Source organism: Myxine glutinosa, chromosome 4, assembly GCF_964187855.1.
Source record: "Myxine glutinosa chromosome 4, kmMyxGlut1.1, whole genome shotgun sequence".
NCBI classification, from domain to species: Eukaryota; Metazoa; Chordata; class Myxini; order Myxiniformes; family Myxinidae; genus Myxine; species Myxine glutinosa.
In genome coordinates this window covers 56,613,394-56,634,787 of record NC_136264.1, presented here as the reverse complement: position 1 = coordinate 56,634,787, position 21,394 = coordinate 56,613,394, and the positions used below count along the sequence as shown (strand labels likewise).

At 54.7% G+C, this 21,394-nt stretch overlaps 1 protein-coding gene across 2 annotated transcripts in view; it reads left to right on the top strand.

Moving 5' to 3' along the window:
- LOC137424660 (phospholipase A and acyltransferase 1) overlaps positions 1 to 16,893 on the top strand; it is a 60,503-nt gene extending 43,610 nt beyond the window's left edge. For both annotated transcript variants that reach the window (XM_078775732.1, XM_078775733.1), the window contains exon 6: positions 16,630 to 16,893. In XM_078775732.1, the coding sequence (XP_078631858.1) occupies positions 16,630 to 16,731 (102 nt within the window). In that variant the 3' untranslated portion in view covers positions 16,732 to 16,893. The remainder of the gene's footprint in view (positions 1 to 16,629) is intronic.
- Positions 16,894 to 21,394: the final 4,501 nt, after the last annotated feature.

The window sequence follows — 21,394 nt, the reverse complement described above, 5'->3', positions numbered from 1 at the left end:
GATATGTGGGGCAAACTATACCAGATTCCATGGTTGGGAAGAGTGTGTATGACTATTCATTCCAATGCAAAAAACAAGCAGTCACACTTGGGTCAAAGACAGCGGTTGTCATTGATGGAGACTCAGTGCAAGTTGATCCATAGTTGCTTTTCCAACGATTCAGCATAATTGCCACGAGTGAAACACAAGAAGATCCAGCATCTTTGTTCAAGTATGAGCTCTGTAGACTGTAGTTATCCTCCAGCACTCTTCGACCCCTCAGGTCTTCCTGGGAAGCCAAATAAACCAGCGCTTGGTGATGCAATTTGGGAACTTGTTAAACATGATCAGTCAGATCCAACTGGTGATGTCCACTATGTGTTTGATGGAGGTGCCCTCCTGCAACGTCTGCCATGGTCATCTGGGCAAACTTTCGAAAGTATTGTTACAGACGCGGTTGTGGATGTTAGTTTACCGAGCGGTTTGGTATGACCGCGTCTGCACAGTTTACCCGATTATGCTCGAACGTTGACTAAGTCGCGCTATGCTAAATCAATGATGGAAAAGACACAACGGCTGGATTAAAATGACACGACACCAAGGGTTCAGTTCTCAAGACCTCCGGAGGAGGTTATATTAGGGCGGAAGGTCAGATTACAACGACAAGAGGGACAGCATAGGAAGATAGGCACTTAGACACAGTCTTATATTAGCCCCGACAGACGACAGATAAACGGGACAAAACTGACTCACACGGGGATTGATGGCAAGGAAAGCGGGTAGTCGATGGCTCAAGGTGCACTCTTGGCTCAAGGACAGAATCGACCCGGTCCGGTCCAGAGATGCAGGAGGTCTCTCTCAGCGCTCGGAGGTGGTGACTGGCTCTTCTTCAAGCTCGGGGCGCATCTGACGTCACGTCCGGCAAGTGGCTGCGTATATCCGGCGGGGAGTGACACGCCCTCGGCTAGTTAGCTCCGCCCCAGATGGAATCGGTCCGCCCTTCTTATTGGGTGCGGGGGGGGGGGTTACTGGCTCCGCCCCTGACGAGGAGCTGACAGCCAGCCCCTTCGTGGTAACCCCGTGGAGCGCATGGGCAATGGCGGCTAACCACGCCGGTGTGAGGACGCACACTCCCCGCACGCCGCGCCGCGCCCCTCTGTTGTTGTAGTTGTTGTTGTAGTTGTTGTTGTAGTTGTTGTTGTAGTTGTTGTTTCATGGGGAAGATGGGAGGAGGTAAGGGGAGGTCCTAAACTCACTACTGGTGCCATACAATCACATTCTGGTGCAACGAAGAGTCAGAATTAATGGAAACGAGTCCTTAACTGACATAGACTAAGAATAACTAGCAAGATGTCCGAAAGTTGTCTACGTGAGATGCGGTGGACCTGGGCACGACATTTAATGGGGGAAAAAGGGGAAGGTCGGTTCTACAGAGTGTTATTTACAGGCAATGGGACTAGGGAATGGGGGATTGGGGATAGTTGGGGAGTATTGGGGAAATAGGGGAATATTTACAAGCGGATATGGAGGCCAAATGCCATATCCGCAACATTGCACCCTTCTCTACCCTTGGGGCGCACCGACCCGATAAATTTTTACCTATTTTAGTGTGGCACTCAGATGTAGTTCCCTCTACTATTAACTCTACCCTGAGTGCGACAGTTTTACAGATATTCACAAATGAGTAAATATGTCCCCCTGCGACGTTGCACCCTTCTCCTCACAGAAACACGCCCACAGGATAACCGAATCACGGAAAGAATTCTCAAACTAAACATACAGCCGGTAGGGAGCATTATTTACAAGACTACGCTGATATTTACACTACGATCCAGGACCTGTTTTTGGAGGAACACATGCAGATGTTATGCATAGAGAGAGCACGCATGCCAGCATCGATACACCAACCCACGAGTGCTCTGTGGCCTTACGGCCTTTAATAATGTGCAGAGCACCCCTTCCCAGCACCAAAAGCACCACCCCATCACACAGTCAGCACCATCCGGTGCACCAATAAAGTGTTTATAAATCACCGGTGGTGTCGCAGCCGGCCGATGTTCTGCCGCTGGTCTTGCCTTCATGTGGTGCACTTGGCCTTCTTACTTCTTTCAAAAATAAAGAAAGGCGCCAACCGCGTCCATTTCTCTATTGTGGCCGTCAGGGGGCCAACTGTTAGTGGTTCACCTTGTATGGCATAGGTGCCACGTTGACCCATAGGTCCATCCATGGGTGGTGCTTGGCCGCAAAAGAACTGCGGTCCATTGTGGGTGGCCACCAAAATTGCGGTCCATATGGTGTATCGATCCAGGCAGCAAGCAGCGAAAGTGCAGGCCCACAACTGCGTAGCCAGCACCTCTCTCTCTCCTCTCTCTCTACCCCAAAGCCAGATCCTCGGAGGTGGGAGACAAAAGAAGCAGACAAGTGAGTAAGGTGGTAAGGGCGCAAAAGTGCACGCAATACAAGATTATGCACACTGGGGGCACATGGGAACCAGGTGAGACAGGTACGTTCCTACCGTACGCCCCCCCCCCCCACCAGGTAACCTACGTGGCCCCTCCCTTACCCCTTACTGTATCCACAAAACACAACACTACCCATAAACATCTACTTTACAAATCAACAAACATCCCTACTGTCTTCCCCGTTCCTCCCATATACCAAATTCGTCTTCTCTCCCTCCTAACCAATCAAATTTGCCATTTTCAACTCTCATCAAAATTTGCCATCTCCAACTGAACATCAAAATTTGCCATTACCAATTCATCATCAGTCCCTCCTAAGGAGGGAGAGATGGAATCACCCCAATGTCTCATCCACGTCGTGATGCGTCTCACAAATCCAACAGCAATCCTTACTTCCTGCACACAGAACAAAGAAAACACAGGTGTGGAGTCATCATCATCCAGGTAAGTGGCTGCGTATGGTGCGACAGGTTCATCAATCCTAACTATTTCCTAAATGACTTTAACAACTTTACATTACCCGGGGTCTTTCTCCGGCCAAACCATTGGCCCTCTTACACTATGGGTTCTAAAAACCAATTCCCATTGGCCAAACTGTGGTGCTTTTCAATTTGGGGTCTCACTCCCCCGATTCATCTCCCGGTGCCCTCGCACAATTTCTGGGCTGTGGCGTGTACCTCTCCCAGCGGGTCTACCCACCTGCACACCTCCACCACTGCAGTTGCCTCCGAGCTTACCTGCTCCTTACCCTAACCTAACTACCTGGGGAAGGCCCTCTGGCGCTCTCCCCACTCGGTGCCCTCTCTGGCACGGGGCTGCCCGATCCACACCCGGGATCCTCAGGCACCCACTCACAACTACCGGCTCCCAGAGCCCACCTGCGGCCTCACCTGGCCGACATCCTCACAGTGGTGGAGTGCCCAACCAACTACACACACTAACAGGCTACACGCCCAGCCATTTCCACAACACTAATGCACCCATCCAAATACCATTCTGTCACCCGCACCACAGATGCCAATATCCAACCACAATTTACCTATACCCTCTACCTAACACTTACACTACCCGCCCCGGGTACTCTTGAAAGGGTCCACTCTTCCCCCATCCACACCTTCGCACCATGCACACCACTCCGTACCACTTACTCCAACTCTCTCCACACACCTTTACTTGCACACCTGTGCTCTCACACCTGGTGCCACCTGCACCCTTCTCTCCCCAAGTGCCTTCGCGCTGATCCACCACACTCACTACTCATCCATTGCTCCACACACCCGTCCAGTTGCACACCTGTGCAATCACACCTGTTCCATCCTCACACACACGGCATCATCTCAGCTAACTACTCCCTTCTGAAACTTGCGCTTCCCAGTCGTCCCTTTAAACTATTGCGCTCCCACGTCATTATCATCCACACTAATCTACCTGCGTCCCCACTACAGGTATCAGTCACTAACTAAACTTAACGTTACCTACTGTCATCTTCGCTAGATCCCTACTAATAACCTAACCCACCCGGGCTAGTTTCCACTACCATCAACCCCATAAGCTATTGCTCCTTTGCCCCCACCATGGGCAGGGTGGCAGGGATGCCACCCTTACCCACCGGGCCCATCGCTCATCAATCCCCCAGTCCTCTGGCACTAATAAGCCCCCCCTTATTCAGAGGTACTGGGTCCCACCTCGGCATCTAAAGCCGAGGCAATCCACGGGGGCGCCTGCTCGCCGGTGTAAGGTCTTATCCGGTCGGCGTGGACGATCCGAGGGAGGGCTCGTGGCCCCATTTTGATCTTAATGACCACGTCACAGATTTGCGACAGGACGACTCCTGGGCCTTGCCAGGGGGAGGTGAGTTTTGGGCACCTTCCCTTCCGCCTCCGGGGATTAAAGAACCAAATCTTCATCCCCGGAGCGTATTGACTCCTCTGGCTCCGGTCGTCGTACCTGCGCTTCATCTTTTCCCCCGCCAGATGGAGTTGGCGGCGGGCGAAGGCATGGACTAGCTCCATGCCTTCCTCTAGGTGACGTGCGTACCCCTCCCTCGGCGGGTTAACCACTGTGTCTGGCACGGGACCGCATAGCAAGTCGGCGGGAGCCCGTAACTCCCGCCCATACATAAGCAACGCTGGACTGCATGCGGTGGCCCCGTGCTGGCTGGTTCGGTAGGCCATGAGCAAATAAGGGAGATGTTCGTCCCAGTCATCCTGACGGGTGGCGGTGAACAGTGCCAGTTGTTGGATTAGAGTTCGGTTAAATCTTTCCACCATCCCGTCAGATTGAGGTCTTAAAGGCGTTGTTCTGGTTTTCCGAATTGACAGGAGACTGCACACATCTTTTAGCAATTTGCTCTCAAAATTTCGTCCCTGGTCGGTGTGCAACTCCTGTGGAATCCCATGCCGGCACACAAATCCTTCCACGAAGGCCTGCGCTACCACCCCTGCTTCTTGGTTGGGGAGGGCGTAGGCCTCCGGCCACTTGGTGAAGTAGTCCATCACAACGAGGATGTACTTATTACCTAGGCGGGTGCGGGGTAGTGGGCCTAGGATATCCATGGCCACCCGCTCTAGGGGGGCCCCCACCTGGTGTAATTGAAGGGGGGCCTCATCCTCCGTGCTGGTCCCTTTTTGGCAGTACAGGCGTCGCATCTCCGACACCAGTCCTGTATGTCGCGCCCCATATTCACCCAATAAAACCTCCGGCGTACCCGCGATGTTGTCTTTGTCCTGCCCAAATGGCCGCCGGGGCGGGTACCATGCACCTGTTGCAATATATCGGTCTTAAATTTGTTTGGGACTACCACCAGCCAGGAAGTTCTATCAGAGGGAACCTCCACCCACTTGCGATACAAGATGTTATCCTTCAATTCCAGAGTTTTCCACTGAGCCCAATATGCCTTTGTTTGCGCCCCGAGGGGGGTGACCTCTTCCCCCTTAGGTCTTTGCCCCAATTTGACCCAATTGAACACTGGCCCCAGGACAGGATCCTCCTGCTGGGCCGTGCTCCATGCCAAAGTTCCGAATTCCTCGTCCGCGGTTAGTGGCAAAATTGGCCCTCTCACCCGGGTTGCCCGGACGACGAGAATCGGGGCAGAATCGCCCAATTGCTCCCTCTCCTCGTGTCTCGCACAAAATTTACAGTTTTCCCCCAGACAAGGACGCCGAGAGAGTGCGTCCGCATTACCATGGGCCTTCCCGGCCCTATGGGCCACATCAAAATCGTACTGCTGCAACTTTTCCAACCACCTTGCAATTTGGCCCTCCGGTTCCTTGAACCGAAGGAGCCATTGCAAGGAGGAATGGTCAGTTCTAACCAAAAATTTCCGCCCGTACAGGTACGGGTGAAAATGGTTCATGGCAGCCAGCATGGCCAATAACTCTTTGCGAGTGACGCAATAATTTCGCTCGGGCCTACTTAAGGCCCGACTATAGTAACCAATCACTCTCTCCACGCCCTCCTGTGTCTGAGACAAAACTGCGCCCAATCCTTCCTGGCTCGCATCCATGTCCAGGGTAAATGTCCCGTCACTAGTGGGGTAAGCTAGAAGGGGTGCGGATGTTAGACACCCCTTCAATTTTTGGAAGGCCTCGTGGCACTCCCGTGTCCAATTAAATCGCGTCCCCTTCTCCGTAAGCCGGTGGAGGGGACGGGCCAACTCCGCAAATTTCGCCACAAAGCGCCGGTAGTAGGAGCAGAGTCCCAAAAATCCCCGCACCTCTTTGATGGTACGTGGTGCGGGCCACTCCTCTACCGCTTTAATTTTGTCTGGGTCCGTTTTTACCCCCTCGCGGCCGATCACGTGACCTAGATAGGCCACCTCTCTTGCAAACAAAGTGCACTTACTCGGGTTCAGCTTCAACCCTGCCTGTCTGAGGCACCCGAACACCTGGTCCAAATTAGCTACTGCCTGGGGGAACGTTTGGGCATGTACCAGGACGTCATCCAGGTACACCAGGCATGACTGCCATGGCATGCCGCCTAGTACATGCTCCATCAATCTTTCAAAGGTGGCGGGGGCGTTACACAAACCAAACGGCATCACAGTAAACTGATACAGTCCCTTACCTGTGGAAAATGCCGTTTTCTCCTTCCCTGCCCTATCCATTTCCACCTGCCAATACCCACTCTTGAGGTCCAAAGTTGAAAACCAATTTGAGCCCGCAACGGCATCGAGGGTGTCATCAATCCTTGGCAGGGGATATGAGTCCTTGAGTGTCACGTTGTTTAGCTGGCGATAGTCCACGCAGAACCGCGTGGTCCCATCCTTCTTTTTGACCAGCACAACAGGTGACATCCAAGGACTTCCCGAGGGCTCGATCACGCCTGCGTCGAGCATTTTTTCAACCTGCTCGTCAGCTTCCGCCCTCTTGCTCCAAGGGAGCCGTCGGGCGGCCTGACGAATAGGCCGGGCCTCACCGGTGTGGATCTGATGTTTCACCAGGCCCGTACGTCCGATATCCTCGGTGGACAGGGAGAAGAGGTCCAAATGGGACCCAACCAGTTTGTGTAAGGCCTCCCTCTGGGTACCTCCCAACTCTACGCTACTACGATTTACCATCTCGCAAATGGGATCGGGCCAATTCCTACTTGTTATTGAAGGCTCCCCCCAGGGTCGGCTCGGCTGGACGTTCTCACCCCTCACTGTCGCGACTTCCTCAACTGGGGTGCAGCCAGCTACCCTCGTGCCCCTTACTATAGTGCGTGGTTCTGTACTCATATTTATTACTCGGACGGCCACTACCGGTCCGTCCGTTTTTACAAGGGTGCGGCCCACGATTAAACCCGGTATGGACTGCGCTGCCACCGGTTCGACCAGGCCGCAGGACTCCTGCCATGTTGGGCGAGCTGCCCACCGGGCCGGCACTATCGCCTCGGCCCTTGGGGGGATGGTCACGGCCTCGGAAGCCTCCAGCTCCGCTCTCTCGGCCGTGCTCACTCCCCCTAACGGCAGCTCTTCTACTCCCACCTGCAGGATCCCCCGGCACAAGTCGATTTTACAGCCGCTGGCAGTCAACAGGTCCAACCCTATTAAACATGGGTCGCACACCTCCGCCACCCAAACATCTATCTCCCTCCTTACCGACCCTAACTTGAGGGTCACAGAACCACGCCCTATGATCGGGGCCGTTACCCCGGTAGCAAGCTGCAAACTATAATTTTGCAGGCGCTGGATCTTATCCCAGCCACCTGCGCTCGAATCAAGGACCACAGGGCTGATGATAGTGGCGCTAGCTCCTGTGTCCACTACGGCGTCTACCCCCACGCCGGCAATTTTGCATCTAATTGTCAGGCTACCGGTTCCAATTTGGCCACAATAAATGACCTGTCGCGTCAATGAGGGCTCTCCTCCATCCTCTGCTGCCGAACACCGCCCTACGTGCCCGACACCTTCTAGTTTCCCGGGGTCTGGCGGGGGGGTGTCTGGGGTCGGCTAACCCGCTCCCCCCTGGGCAGAGTTGAGGACCTCAACCGCCGGGGATCATCCCGGCGCGCGGCTCGACAGTGCCGCGCCAGGTGACCCAGACGGTTGCAGGTATAGCACCTCACCTGCTAAGGTGCTTGCCTCCGGAATTCCAAATTTCCCCCCCTGTAGGTCCGAATTGGATTACCCGCTCGTGGTCCACCGCGGGCCACCTCCGGGGCCGCCTGCCATGGTCCAGGTCCCGCCAGGCGCTGGTCCACCAGCCTCCGGACCATGCCCGCCAGGTCAGGACCCACGTCGGGGGCGGGCCCCCTAAGGGGTCCGCCCTCCATCGGGGGTCCCACCTGGCGGACCGCCATTGCGAGACGCTCGCCCCCCCGGGCCAGGGGCCTCGCTGCTTCCCAACGGGCCGCAGCGTCAGCCGCCTGGCTCAGAGTCTGCGGGCGCCACATGGCGAGCTGTTGCCGGAGCTCAATATCCGGGAGGGCCTGGATAAAATGGTCCAGCGCCAGGCTTTCCCGGGAATCCGCTGCCATGCTAGCATGTGCGATCCCCACTGCGCGGCGAATGTCGTGGGCAAGTTCCCCGATGGCTTCCTGGGGCTTGCGCTTTCGCAGCGCGAGCTGAGCTTTAACAAGCTCGCTCTGCTGTTCTATGCCGAATCGATTAATTAGGGCGTCGCGGAGGGCTGGCAGGGTGAGAGCACCCGCTGGTAATGCCGTCAGCACCTCCGCCGCCGCGCCGCGCAATGCGGCCACCAGGTGTACTCCACCTTCGTCCTCACCCCAACCGTTGCCCTTACACACACAGTCGAACTGCGCCAGGTACGCGCGTAGATCACTCTTGCCGTCATACGGCGCGAGTGGGACCTTGTGGGACCACCTCGTATGCGAGTCGTTGCCCGCCTGCCGGACCCCGTGCGTCGCCCCTTGCGGGGTCAGCGCGGGGCCGAACCGGCCGGGCCCCCACAGTACATTACCCCCAAGGGGCTCTCGTGCCTCCCCGGTCCCTCCAACAACTACCCCTGTTGGTGTCGATGCATGGGTCACACCTCCGCAACCCGCTACCCATTCCATACCACCACAACCTTGCTCACCCACACCTCGCACCTCTCGTTCCATACCCTCCGGACCAGCCATACACCTCACTCTTGGCCTCTCACGAACATCCGGGTCTATCTCGACCCCCAAGCTTATTAAATCACCTGGCGCATCATACGCACGACCATATTTGTCACCACTTACACCAGGTCCTCTTTCTCTTCGCTTCTCCTCCATCACCTGCGAATCCCTCATCCGGTTAATGAGCACATCATCACGATCCGAACACAGACTTTGGACCAATTCTTTTACCTCCTCTTTTATCTCTTTATTATCCTCTCTCCGTCGCTTCTTAATTTCGCTCACCCCTTCTTCCACTTCTTCTAATTTCTGTTTCACCTCCTTCATCTCCTCGTGTGCCCCTTTAAGTTCTTCCTCTAACTCCACTTTATTTTTTTCTATGTGCTCCCGCACCTCCCGCTCTTTAACCTCCATCACCTCTACCACTTTGTTCATTTTCCTCGTCAGGTCCTCATGTACCGTCTGACACTCTTTCTTAATTACCCCTACGTCCTTTTTCATCTCCTTCTGCGTCAATTTTAACCCCTCTATTACCGCTGTGTTCTTCTTTACCTGTTCCCCCAACTCCTTTTGTCCCACTGTCAGTTGTTCTACTCCCAGCGTCAACTCCTCTATACCCCCTTGCAATTTTACAGTCCCCTTTCTCACCTCCTTCTCCATGCGCTCCTTACAGTGCCTCACCTCCTCGCGCACTCCTCCGACCTCCTCACTCACACCTCTTCTGATCTCCTCTCCCATCACTTGCATCTCCTGCCCAGATGCCACCCTCATCTGCTCCATTTCCTCCCTGTGAGCATCCAGTTTGGTTTCTACCCCCATTCTGACCCCCTCTATCTGCTGCCCCATTTGGTTAACTTCCCTTTCCGCTTGGTCCCTCATGTCCCTCAATTTGCCTTCCATCCTGTTTTCTAACCCCTCTAACCCATTTTTCACTCCCTCTATCTGATTCTCCTGGGCAGCCATTCTATTTTCTACCCCCATTAACCCATTTCTCACCTCTTTTATCCCGTTGTCTAACCCCTCAAAATTATTGTCTAACTTCCCAAATTTCTTGTCTAACTCCTCAAAATTATTGTCTAACTTCCCAAATTTCTTGTCTAATCCCTTAAAATTATTGTCTAACCCCTCACTGGTACCCCTCGCTTCGTCCCTCATTACCCCCATTTGGCCCTCCAATCGCTCATTCTGAGCCTCCATCCGGTTCCCCATTTGTCCCATACTGCTTTTCAAACCTCTAATTTGGTCTCCCAATTGCTCACCCATTTGTTCCATAAGGGCCCTCATTTGCAGGAGGAAAAGGTTCGAATCCACCAGGGGCGCTGCCACAGTCGCGGGCGCGGTGACCAGCGAGGCGCCATTTTGCGCTCCCGCAACGTCGGGCGCAACGACGCTATTTTGTGCGTCTGCTACCCTCACTGCTTCACTCTCCTCGCGTCCCTCAATTTGGTCCTGGACCGACCCTGCCTCACTCTCCTCTACCGGAACCCAGCTGTCTTGATCCGCCATAGCGCGACTTTCAAAATTCGGGTTTTTATATTTGGTAAAACACAATCGAATTTCGTCGTTATAATTTCGAGCGCGGGAAACGCGCTCCGGATCGAATTCTACCTCCCAACACCAATTGTTACCCTAGTGGTACAATTGGTGTTCCAAAATTTGGGCCTAATAAATTTAGTCCCAGGTCTGAATCCGACACTCCTGACACCAATTGTTACAGACGCGGTTGTGGATGTTAGTTTACCGAGCGGTTTGGTATGACCGCGTCTGCACAGTTTACCCGATTATGCTCGAACGTTGACTAAGTCGCGCTATGCTAAATCAATGATGGAAAAGACACAACGGCTGGATTAAAATGACATGACACCAAGGGTTCAGTTCTCAAGACCTCCGGAGGAGGTTATATTAGGGCGGAAGGTCAGATTACAACGACAAGAGGGACAGCATAGGAAGATAGGCACATAGACACAGTCTTATATTAGCCCCGACAGACGACAGATAAACGGGACAAAACTGACTCACACGGGGATTGATGGCAAGGAAAGCGGGTAGTCGATGGCTCAAGGTGCACTCTTGGCTCAAGGACAGAATCGACCCGGTCCGGTCCAGAGATGCAGGAGGTCTCTCTCAGCGCTCGGAGGTGGTGACTGGCTCTTCTTCAAGCTCGGGGCGCATCTGACGTCACGTCCGGCAAGTGGCTGCGTATATCCGGCGGGGAGTGACACGCCCTCGGCTAGTTAGCTCCGCCCCAGATGGAATCGGTCCGCCCTTCTTATTGGGTGCGGGGGGGGGGGGGGGGTTACTGGCTCCGCCCCTGACGAGGAGCTGACAGCCAGCCCCTTCATGGTAACCCCGTGGAGCGCATGGGCAATGGCGGCTAACCACGCCGGTGTGAGGACGCACACTCCCCGCACGCCGCGCCGCGCCCCTCTGTTGTTGTAGTTGTTGTTGTAGTTGTTGTTGTAGTTGTTGTTGTAGTTGTTTCATGGGGAAGATGGGAGGAGGTAAGGGGAGGTCCTAAACTCACTACTGGTGCCATACAATCACATTCTGGTGCAACGAAGAGTCAGAATTAATGGAAACGAGTCCTTAACTGACATAGACTAAGAATAACTAGCAAGATGTCCGAAAGTTGTCTACGTGAGATGCGGTGGACCTGGGCACGACATTTAATGGGGGAAAAAGGGGAAGGTCGGTTCTACAGAGTGTTATTTACAGGCAATGGGATTAGGGAATGGGGGATTGGGGATAGTTGGGGAGTATTGGGGAAATAGGGGAATATTTACAAGCGGATATGGAGGCCAAATGCCATATCCGCAACAGTATATTGTTACGTGCTCCTCCCCAAACCCCAGTCACGGTGTACCTCCGAACCCCGAGAGGAGTCACGGCAGAAAGATGTGTTATTCTGTATGTCTTAGATCAATGGTGAAACCACACCAATTGTTACCAACAAACAAGTATTGTATTAAGATCACACAAGAATAACAGTACAAAAAACAATAGTAATCAATTGTAGAACCAATATATCCTTCCTATGATGTTACCATCAGTTTCGTACAATATAACTCACTGTGCTCCAAGTGAGTGAAACAAGAACATTCCCAATGTCTCGATCCCGGCATCAAGCCAAAGTCGATCCGCTCCAGTGATCGTCCGAACGATGTCATATCAACCCAGAATCCCCCTCGTTTGACAGTCACACTGACAAAGATGGGCGAAGGCACCCTCCCGAAGCGACGGGGAAATCACACCTTCTGGTACGGACGTTCAACGGCTCCCACTCGGCGAACCGCAATTTCCCAGTCAAAATCCACGTTTCACACACACACCAAATTAACGTCTGGATGTGGTGAAAATGGTTGAAGCGAGGTGAAAAACCTGGAGTGATGCGAAATCGGGCGTGAGTCAAAATGGCCAACGGCCCGTACTTGAGAAAGAGAGAGAAAGAGAGAGAGAGAGAAAGAGAGAGAAAGAGATAGAAAGAGAGAGAAAGAGAGAGAAAGAGAGAGAAAGAAAGAGAAAGAGAGAGAAAGAGGCCCGTACTTGAGACGTAACGGCACTCAAATGATTCTCTTCGGAATCAACCGCAAAACCTGACACGCAGGTTTATCTGTCACAGCGATAACAACTCTGTCGCAGGAATCCCTTTCCCAGGAACCCCAAAAGTTCGCTAGTGACCCCCGTTTGCTAGCGTTTGCTCAAAACCTCGAAGCAGATCGGCTTCTTGTCCGACTCACTCGCTCCGCCTTCTTTTCCTCTTCTTCCACTTCGTCTTCGTCCGGTTCCGGTTTCTTTGAAAACATTACCTTTTTTTACCTTTTGAAAACAGTAATCTCTATTTCACTTAAACGATAACAATAATAGTACATGCAACCAAAAATGTTTACAGTGGATGAGAACCGCAACAACGGAAGTGACGAATCCGTAACAATATGTCACACATATATTACTTATGTGATAAGCAGGTATGGGAAGGCAACAATTGTCTTCCACGGCTACGAGGACGGTCCCACGATCAAGGATGCCACACATCAGAGACTGGTAGGAAGTTGCATAGGACCAAATGTCACTTTCACTGGTCAAACAGTCCTGAAGCTGAAGAAGAACGAGTTCCTAGCAAACACAATCAACAAACAACGCTTCATGTACATCCTAAGTGACTCCCTCGAGAAGGTGGGATGTCTGACTATTCATGCCAAGGGGATGCTGATGTGCTGATTGTCCGGACTGCAGTGGAATCTGCAAAGACAATAGATACAGTTCTTGATGGTGATGACACAGACTGACTGATTCTTCTTTGCTACCATGCCGACATGCAAGGCAGGGACATATTTTTCAAGCCTGAGCCAAAACTTAACGCAAAGAAATGTCGAGTATGGAATATCAAAAATACCAAGACGACCTTGGTAATGAATATCTATGACAGAATGCTATTTGTACATGCCCGGCTTGGCTGTGACACAACATCCAGTGCGTATGGCATTGGCAAAGCTGTTTCCCTGAAGCACATTCAAAACAACGTCCAATTCATGAAACATGCCGACCTGTTCACCCAGGAAGGACATGCACCAAAGGATGATATAGTTGCAGCAGGGGAGAAGGCCCTTGTGTGCATGTACAATGGAAATCAAGATGAAAGTATTTTTGCGGTTTTGCCATAAAGGCAAACCCCTTTATTTTCAACCATTTTCACCAGCACGTGACTAACCTCAGCAAATGGGGGGCTGTGGAACATTCTGGGAGCTTTCCGGGTCTGATAAAACCCCCACCCATCGCATTTCCAGCCTCTTGATTTTGCTTCACCGACGACATGGCTCTTGCTTTTTGCGTCGACGCCCGACACCCATCGCTCTTCACCGATCTCTCGCTCTGATCCGGTGGACCTGCAAGTGTTGGCCCCTCCCGCGACTCATCTTGAAGCTGGTCGTTCCACCTGCACTGAATATAGCCCTGCCTGCATTGCAGCTTGTCCAACCTGTGCTGAAGTTCGTCCGTGCTGACTTTGAGGCGGCGGTTCGTCCTTCAGACCTTACCTCATCCAGGCTGCACATCTGGATCGAGGATCGACCTGCACGCTGCACACACCAGACCAAGTGGCCACCATCGAGTCAATCCAAGCACGTACATCGGTACGAGAATAACCAGTGAGTCATTCTTGTGTGTGTGTGAGTGTGTGAAGGCGCCTGTGGCGTTTATTATAGGTAAGGAATTGGTAAGGTTGCATCATCGTCTTTTCTCTGTGCCTTCGAAATAAAAGGCTGTACATTTTGTTACTTTCAAACCTGTTCGGGTACGTCTTTTCTCCATTGGCCTTGCATCATCCGAGACCGAATTTGGCTTGAATCAGGTCCGTAAATCACGTCAGGTAACGCCGCTTTCCACACCGCGCAAATCCGCTCGGCACACAATAAAGTGTGGGAAACTAGGGTTCGATCCCCAGTTTCTTCGGCCGCGTGTCTTGAAGGTATTTGGGATTATTTGACCAGCAAACTCTTTGGCGCGTGGCTGTGAGGTTGGCGATCGGAATTGCTTAACAATCCGTCAATCGCGAGCTTAGTCGTGGTCGGCGGCCTCAGTGGACCCGGAGTTTGAGGGGGAGCGGGGTAATAAACTCTCCTTAGTACGTCGACAAACACGGGATCCGCAACAGTATTGATGCCTACGATACAAGCGTTTCTGTGAGAAGGTTACAAAAAGTACCAAATATGTTGAGGCCCAGAACTTGCCACCAACATCTGCGGCTACAATGTTTCACAATCTGAGTGTGTACTTCCAAATTCAGGAGTGGAAAGGAAATGTTGGACAATTGAAACCAGATGAATGGGGATGGAAGATCAGCGAGGGTCAGTTACTCCCAGTGCAAACCTACTGAGATCTTCAGATGTAACCGCAAGGCGGGGTGCAGCACCACTAAATGTACATGCAAGAAGCATCCTTGACTGCTCATGGATGTGTGGAGAGTGTTAAGGTTTGAGTTGTGCTAACTCATCAAGACTGGAGCTAGATGACGAGTGACATCCAAGAACTGGTAATTCATCCAGAAATGGACTTATCATATTCCCTTATCTTGAAAATATGGGTATACACATTTCACTTGTCAAGATTGTTTCAAGAGATAGAGAGTTCTGGCAGAAATATTTTTTTTGAATAACGGCGGCATCTAATTTGTATACTTCATTGAATTGTTTGCATATAATTGATCCAGAAATGAAATTTTCATAATCATCAACCTTGAAAATATGGGTCTACCTACTTAATTTCTCATGATTGGATACTTAGACACAGAATTACTGTGGAAAATTGATTTTTTCCTCATGGCGGCAGCTAATTTGCATATTATGCAAATTTGACGCCTTTCTGCCAAATATATTTTGGTATACTTTTACAATGGTGTTTAGGGGACATTCCTGAAATGCATAGGAGTGAAAAACATTCTGTTGCAATTAGTGGTGGGTCAAGCCACTACTTTGACTGGACTATTTGTTCCCTAACTCTGTTATAACCTATCCCTAACTCGAGACAATGAATCGGTTGCAAGGTTTTTAGCTCACCTGGAACAAAGTTCAGGGGAGCTTATGCGATGGCGCATTGTCCGTCCGTCCGTCAAGGGTGGGGGGGGGGGGTTTTGGTGTTGCCCCCCAAAATAGATATTTGCTTTCTTCTCAGAAGCCACACACACAATTTCGATGAAACTTCACTATAACTTTAATCACCCATGATGTACCAATGTTTGTTCAGAGCATTCGAAAAATTGGTGTCTTAGGGAGGTATATGGGGTTGGGGGAGGAGAGGGTTACCCCCCCTAAATAGGTATATTTTTCTTTGTTTGTTTAAAGCCTTATGATTATGTTAGTATGATTTTAAATGCTGCCCTGTCTCCTAGCAACCATTGAAATTGGTTTAAAACAAGTCAGGAGACGACGATGGTTCACGAGTGAGCGGTATTCAATGACAAAGGACGGACTATAACCGAAACAGACCCGGACAGGCCAGCACCGGAAATGTCAAAACGGTTACTGACCTTGAAATGAGATAGAAAATAATGTATAATCAGTTATGAGGTTAGTTAGCTACACAATACCGAAAATTCGGTGAAAAATGAAATGAAAAAAAGGAAAAAAAAGAAAAATCGAGCTCCGTGGGGCTGGACACATGACATTGGCCTAACCAAATACCGAAACCCCTGTCAGATTCCACCAAACCCCTCGGAGAAGATGTAGCTTGACCAGTCCCATCCCAAACCAGTCCAACGAAAAAGACATCTTTTTCGGGCGTGGCACCGCCCACAATGGGCGCAATACGCCCACTCCAGGCAGGACACAACCAGATCATGATATCAACCTCCCGACCAAGTTTCATCAAGATCGGATGATATCTTCGGGTAGTTATGCTGCGGACAGACAGACACACACAGAAACACACACAGACAGACGCACACACATGACGAATATTGTGGTCACTTGATAACTCGTGAGCCACTACCCTTAGTCGGTGCAGTATACTGTTTATTATACCAGGTGAGCGCCAGGGGTATTGACCCGATGTTTTAAAATAGGTATGTGCGAGTAGGTTGAAACCAAAGTGTGGATTCTGTCACTTCATGGTGCGAATGTTTTTTACATTTTGTCTTCCCTGCCCCCTGCAGGCTGACCGCGGTGTGGAAGCGATGTCTGCTGCACTTGTACCGATGGGCGTTGTTGCTGCAGTTTTATCGTTAGGGTTATTGTTTTCACGGCAAAGACAATAGCAGAAAGTGCAACAGATTTGGAAGGAAAGTCTGCAGGTTGTGGCTTCGAGAGACTCGTTTTCTTGAAATAAAAAAGCTCCAGCTGATTTGCTTTGGTACCTCAGGAATGGATTAAATGAACAAATGTGAGTGAACAGATGCAATAAATATTGTAACAGATGAGCTTGGGTGAACAATAAAATGTGATGCTCCAGTACTGGTTGTTGTTGGTTTAGTACATTGGACGTGACGTCATCTGGCGCCGTCCCGCGCATGCTCGGTTGTGCTTTTTGCCCAATTCATGATCTTCTTCCTTGTTGGGCTCTTTGGTTTCCTTAAGCTTGGTGTTAAAGCGCGGCGTTACGCGCGCTGCTTGCGAGCAAGGAGGAAGCGGACAAGCGGTAACTTATAAGCGTCTTTATTTCAGGAGCTCACTGTAACACTGGCGCGCTCCGGGCTGCGCGCCCGGTGTATATCATGAGGCCACGCCTACCCCTCGGGCGTGGCCACCGTCCACTTGGTGCGCGGAATGATGTCACCACGCCAGTGGGCTTTTGTGTCCGCCACACGCGCCCCCCCAGAATTCCCGCGCACCTGGAGGGCCAGTTTGCGGGGCAGACGAATGACCCGGCCGAAGCGCCCCCTGGCGATCGGCGGCGTCCGGGGTGCAGGGATGCCAGGTGGGATGCCCCTGGCTGCCCCTGGGATGGGTGCAGGACCGGGGGGTGGCGTGGCGGCGAGGATGGGCGGTGCCGGGGGTCCGCCCGCAGGGGGGCGGCCCTGACGTGGGGGTCGGGCCACTGGCTGTGGATGGTCCACGTCGAGGTGGGCCGGCTTGAGGCGGTCCACCGAAACGCAGTCAGGAGTACCGCCGATGTCCAGGGTGAAGTGCTTCGCCGCGGTCTCCAGCACGCGGAAAGGCCCGTCGTACGGGGGCCGCAGTGGTGTCCGGTGGGCATCATGGCGGACGAAGACGTACTCCGCCGTGCGAAGCTCCGGGGCGACGTGCGTCGGTGGGTGCCCGTGGCATGCCGTTGGCACCGGGGCGAACCTCTGGGCGGTCTCTTGCAGAGCGGAGCGCTGCTGTGCCGCGGACCATGGTGCCGTGGAGTCGGGGAGGAACTCGCCCGGCACCCGCAGCGGTTGCCCAAAGACCAACTCCGCCACGGATGCGCGCAGGTCCTCCTTGGGCGCCGTCCGGAGGCCCAGCAGGATCCAGGGGAGTCTGTCGACCCAGCCGCCGTCGCGGAGGGTGGCCCGGAGCGCGGCCTTCAATGAGCGGTGAAATCGCTCACACAGGCCGTTAGCCTGGGGGTGGTAGGCCGTGGTTCGGTGCAGCCGGACCCCGAGCCCCTGCGCGACCGCCCCCCAGAGCTCCGAGGTGAACTGGGGGCCGCGGTCGGACGAGATGTCTGAGGGGGCGCCGAACCGGGCGACCCAGGTGGCGATGAAAGCCTGCGCGACATCGGCCGCCGTTGTCGACGCCAAGGGCACGGCCTCCGGCCACCGGGTGGTGCGGTCCACCATGGTGAGGACGTAGGTGAAACCCCGCGAGGGGGGCAGAGGTCCCACCAGGTCCACGTGGACATGGTCAAACCGGCGTTCCGGCACCGTGAACGGGGCCAACGGGGCCTGGGTGTGCCGGTGCACCTTGGCGCGCTGGCACGCGAGGCACGTCCTGGCCCAGCCGCGGACGGCCTTCCGGAGGCCATGCCAGACGAACTTGTCGGCGATCAGCCTTTGGGAGGCCCTCGCGCCCGGGTGGGACAGGCCGTGGATGGCGTCAAACACCTGGCGCTGCCAGCCCGCGGGCACGATGGGGCGAGGACGCCCGAGGGAGACGTCGCACAAGAGGGCCACGCCCGCGCCGTTGAACGGCACCTCCGTGACGCGGAGGCCCGTGACGGCGGTCCGCAAGGCCTGGACGTCGGGATCAGCGGCCTGGTCCGCTGCCATCCGGGCATAGTCGATGCCGAGGTGGACTGCGTGGGCGACGGCCCGGGAAAGGCAATCCGCCACCGGGTTGTCCTTCCCCGCGACGTGCTGGATGTCCGTCATGTACTCGGACACAGCCGAGAGGTGACGCTGCTGCCGGGCCGACCACGGCTCGGTGACCTTGCCCATCACGAAGATCAGTGGCTTGTGGTCGACGAAGGCAGTGAACGCACGGCCCTCGAGCAGATGGCGGAAGTGCCTGACCGCCAAGTGAAGCCCGAGCAACTCGCGGTCGAAGGTACTGTAACGGCGTTCGGGCGGGCGAAGCTGCCGGCTAAAGAACGCCAGCGGTTGCCAAGCTCCACGCACCCATTGCTCGTGCACCGCGCCCACCGCGTAGTCCGAGGCATCGGTGGTGAGGGCGATCGGTGCATCGGGCGCCGGGTGCGCGAGCATGGTGGCGTTAGCCAAGGCGAGCTTCGCGCCCGTGAACGCCGTGTCCATCTGCTCGGTCCAGATAATGTCGCCTTTGCCCGGCTTACCTCGGAGAGCTTCGTGCAGGGGGCGCAGGAGCTGGGCGATACGGGGCAGGAACCGATGGTAAAAGTTCACCATGCCCAGGAACTCCTGCAGCCCTCTGATCGTGCAGGGGCGCGGAAACCCCTTCACCGCCTCCACCTTGGCCGGCAGGGGGACGGCTACGTGCCTGGTGACACGGTGCCCCAGAAAATCGATTATGGCGGCGCCGAACCAGCACTTTGCGGGGTTCACAATCAGGCCATGCTGGCCCAGGCGTTCGAAGAGCGTGCGGAGGTGGCGTAGGTGCTCTTCACGGGATGCGCTGGCGACGAGGATATCGTCCAGGTAGACGTAGACAAAATCCAAGTCGCGCAGGACGCTGTCCATCAGTCGCTGGAATGCCTGAGCCGCATTCTTCAGACCGAAGGGCATGCGCAGGAACTCGAAGATTCTGAATGGCGTGATGACCGCCGTCTTCGGGACGTCCTCCGGCCTGACGGGGACCTGATGGTAGTCGTGTATGAGGTCCACCTTCAAGAAGAAGGACATGCCCGCCAAACGGGCGGAAAAGTCCTGAATGTGGGGGACGGGGTAGCGGTCGGGAGTCGTGGCGTCATTGAGACGGCGATAGTCCCCGCACGGTCGCCATCCCCCGCTGGGCTTCGGCACGATGTGCAGCGGCGACGCCCAAGCGCTCTCTGAGCGCCGAACGATGCCGAGTCGCTCCAGGGTAGCGAACGCCGCTTTTGCCACCGCCAGCTTCGTCGGCTCGAGGCGGCGTGCCCTGGGCGTAGACCGGTGGCCCGACGGTGGGGATGTGATGGGCCACCCCGTGCTTGACGGCCCCCGCCGAGAAGGTGGGCCGCGTGAGGGCCGGGAAGCCGGCGAGGAGGCGGGTGAATGCGTCCGCTGCCGGAAGCGTACAGACCAACGTGGCCGGAACCGAACCGTTCGCTAAGCCGCTTGGCAAGCCGCTCGTTGAGCTGCTCGACGAGCTGGGCAACGCACAAGCGAGCGAGCTGAACGTCTCGGCCTGGACAAGACGTCTGCGCTTGACGTCGACCAGGAGCCCATTAGCGCACAGGAAGTCCGCGCCAAGCAGTGCCATGGGCACGTCGGCGGTGACGAACGTCCATCGGAAAACCTGCCCTCCGAACCGCAGAGAGAGGCAGCATTTTCCGTACGTACGGATGGGCGTCCCATTCGCGGCAAGCAGCGCGGGGCCCCCACCCACGGCGTGCTTGTCTGACGTGCCGGCGGGAACGACACTCACCTGCGCTCCCGTGTCGCACAGGTAACGGCACCCGGAGAAGGTGTCCGTTATGAACAGCAGGCTGCTCGAACGGCCGGCGCTCATCGCCACTATTGAGCGCCGGCCCGGGCGTTTCCCGACCTGTTGAAGGAGCATGGCGGATGACACTGCCGAGCTTCGTGGCCGAACTTGGCGTGGAACCAGCACCAGGTGGTGGAGCTGGAGGAGCGCGGCTGGCTCCGCCAGGCCGGTGGAGTTGGCGGGTTTCCCCGTGGTGGCGGTTTTCGCCCCGGCGGTGGGCGGGGCGTGGCGGCGGTCACGAGGTGCGTATCAGCATGCTGCGTATGCTGTATAAGCTGATGCTGTGGATCAGCAGCATCAGCAGCAACAGCAGCATCAGCCTCGAGGGCCGTGACGGCCACGCCGACTCTCGCCCGCGTGTCCGAAGCGGCGAAGTACCTGTCCGCCTCGGCTGCCAATGCTCGGGGTTCCGTTAGCCCGGTCCCGGCCAACGCGAGGCGAACCTGCGCTGGAAGTTGGCGACGGAAAAGCGCCCGGAATAGAGAACCGGGGGCTTCTTCGCCCAACAGTGACAGCATATGGTCCATTCGGACCGACGGGCGCGTGTCACCGAGCTCGGGGAGATCCAGGAGGCGGTCGGCCCGTGCGTCGTCCGTGAGGCCAAACGTGGCTAGGAGTAGCCGCTTGAGTGCCTCGTACTTGTGGCCATCCGGTGGGTGGCGAAGGACGGACACAACTCGAGCGGCCGTGCCGGGCCCGAGGGAGGCGACGACGTGGCAATAGCGCGTGTCATCGCCGGTGAGGCACCGAAGCTGAAATTGGGCTTCGGCCTGGACGAACCAGACTTCGGCCTGAGCCTCCCAAAATTCGGGAAGTTTGATGAAGTTGCCCATGGCAATGGCGTCGCGAGTGGAAGGATCGCTCCGGCAGATCCAACGTCGAGGGGGTCACCAGTAA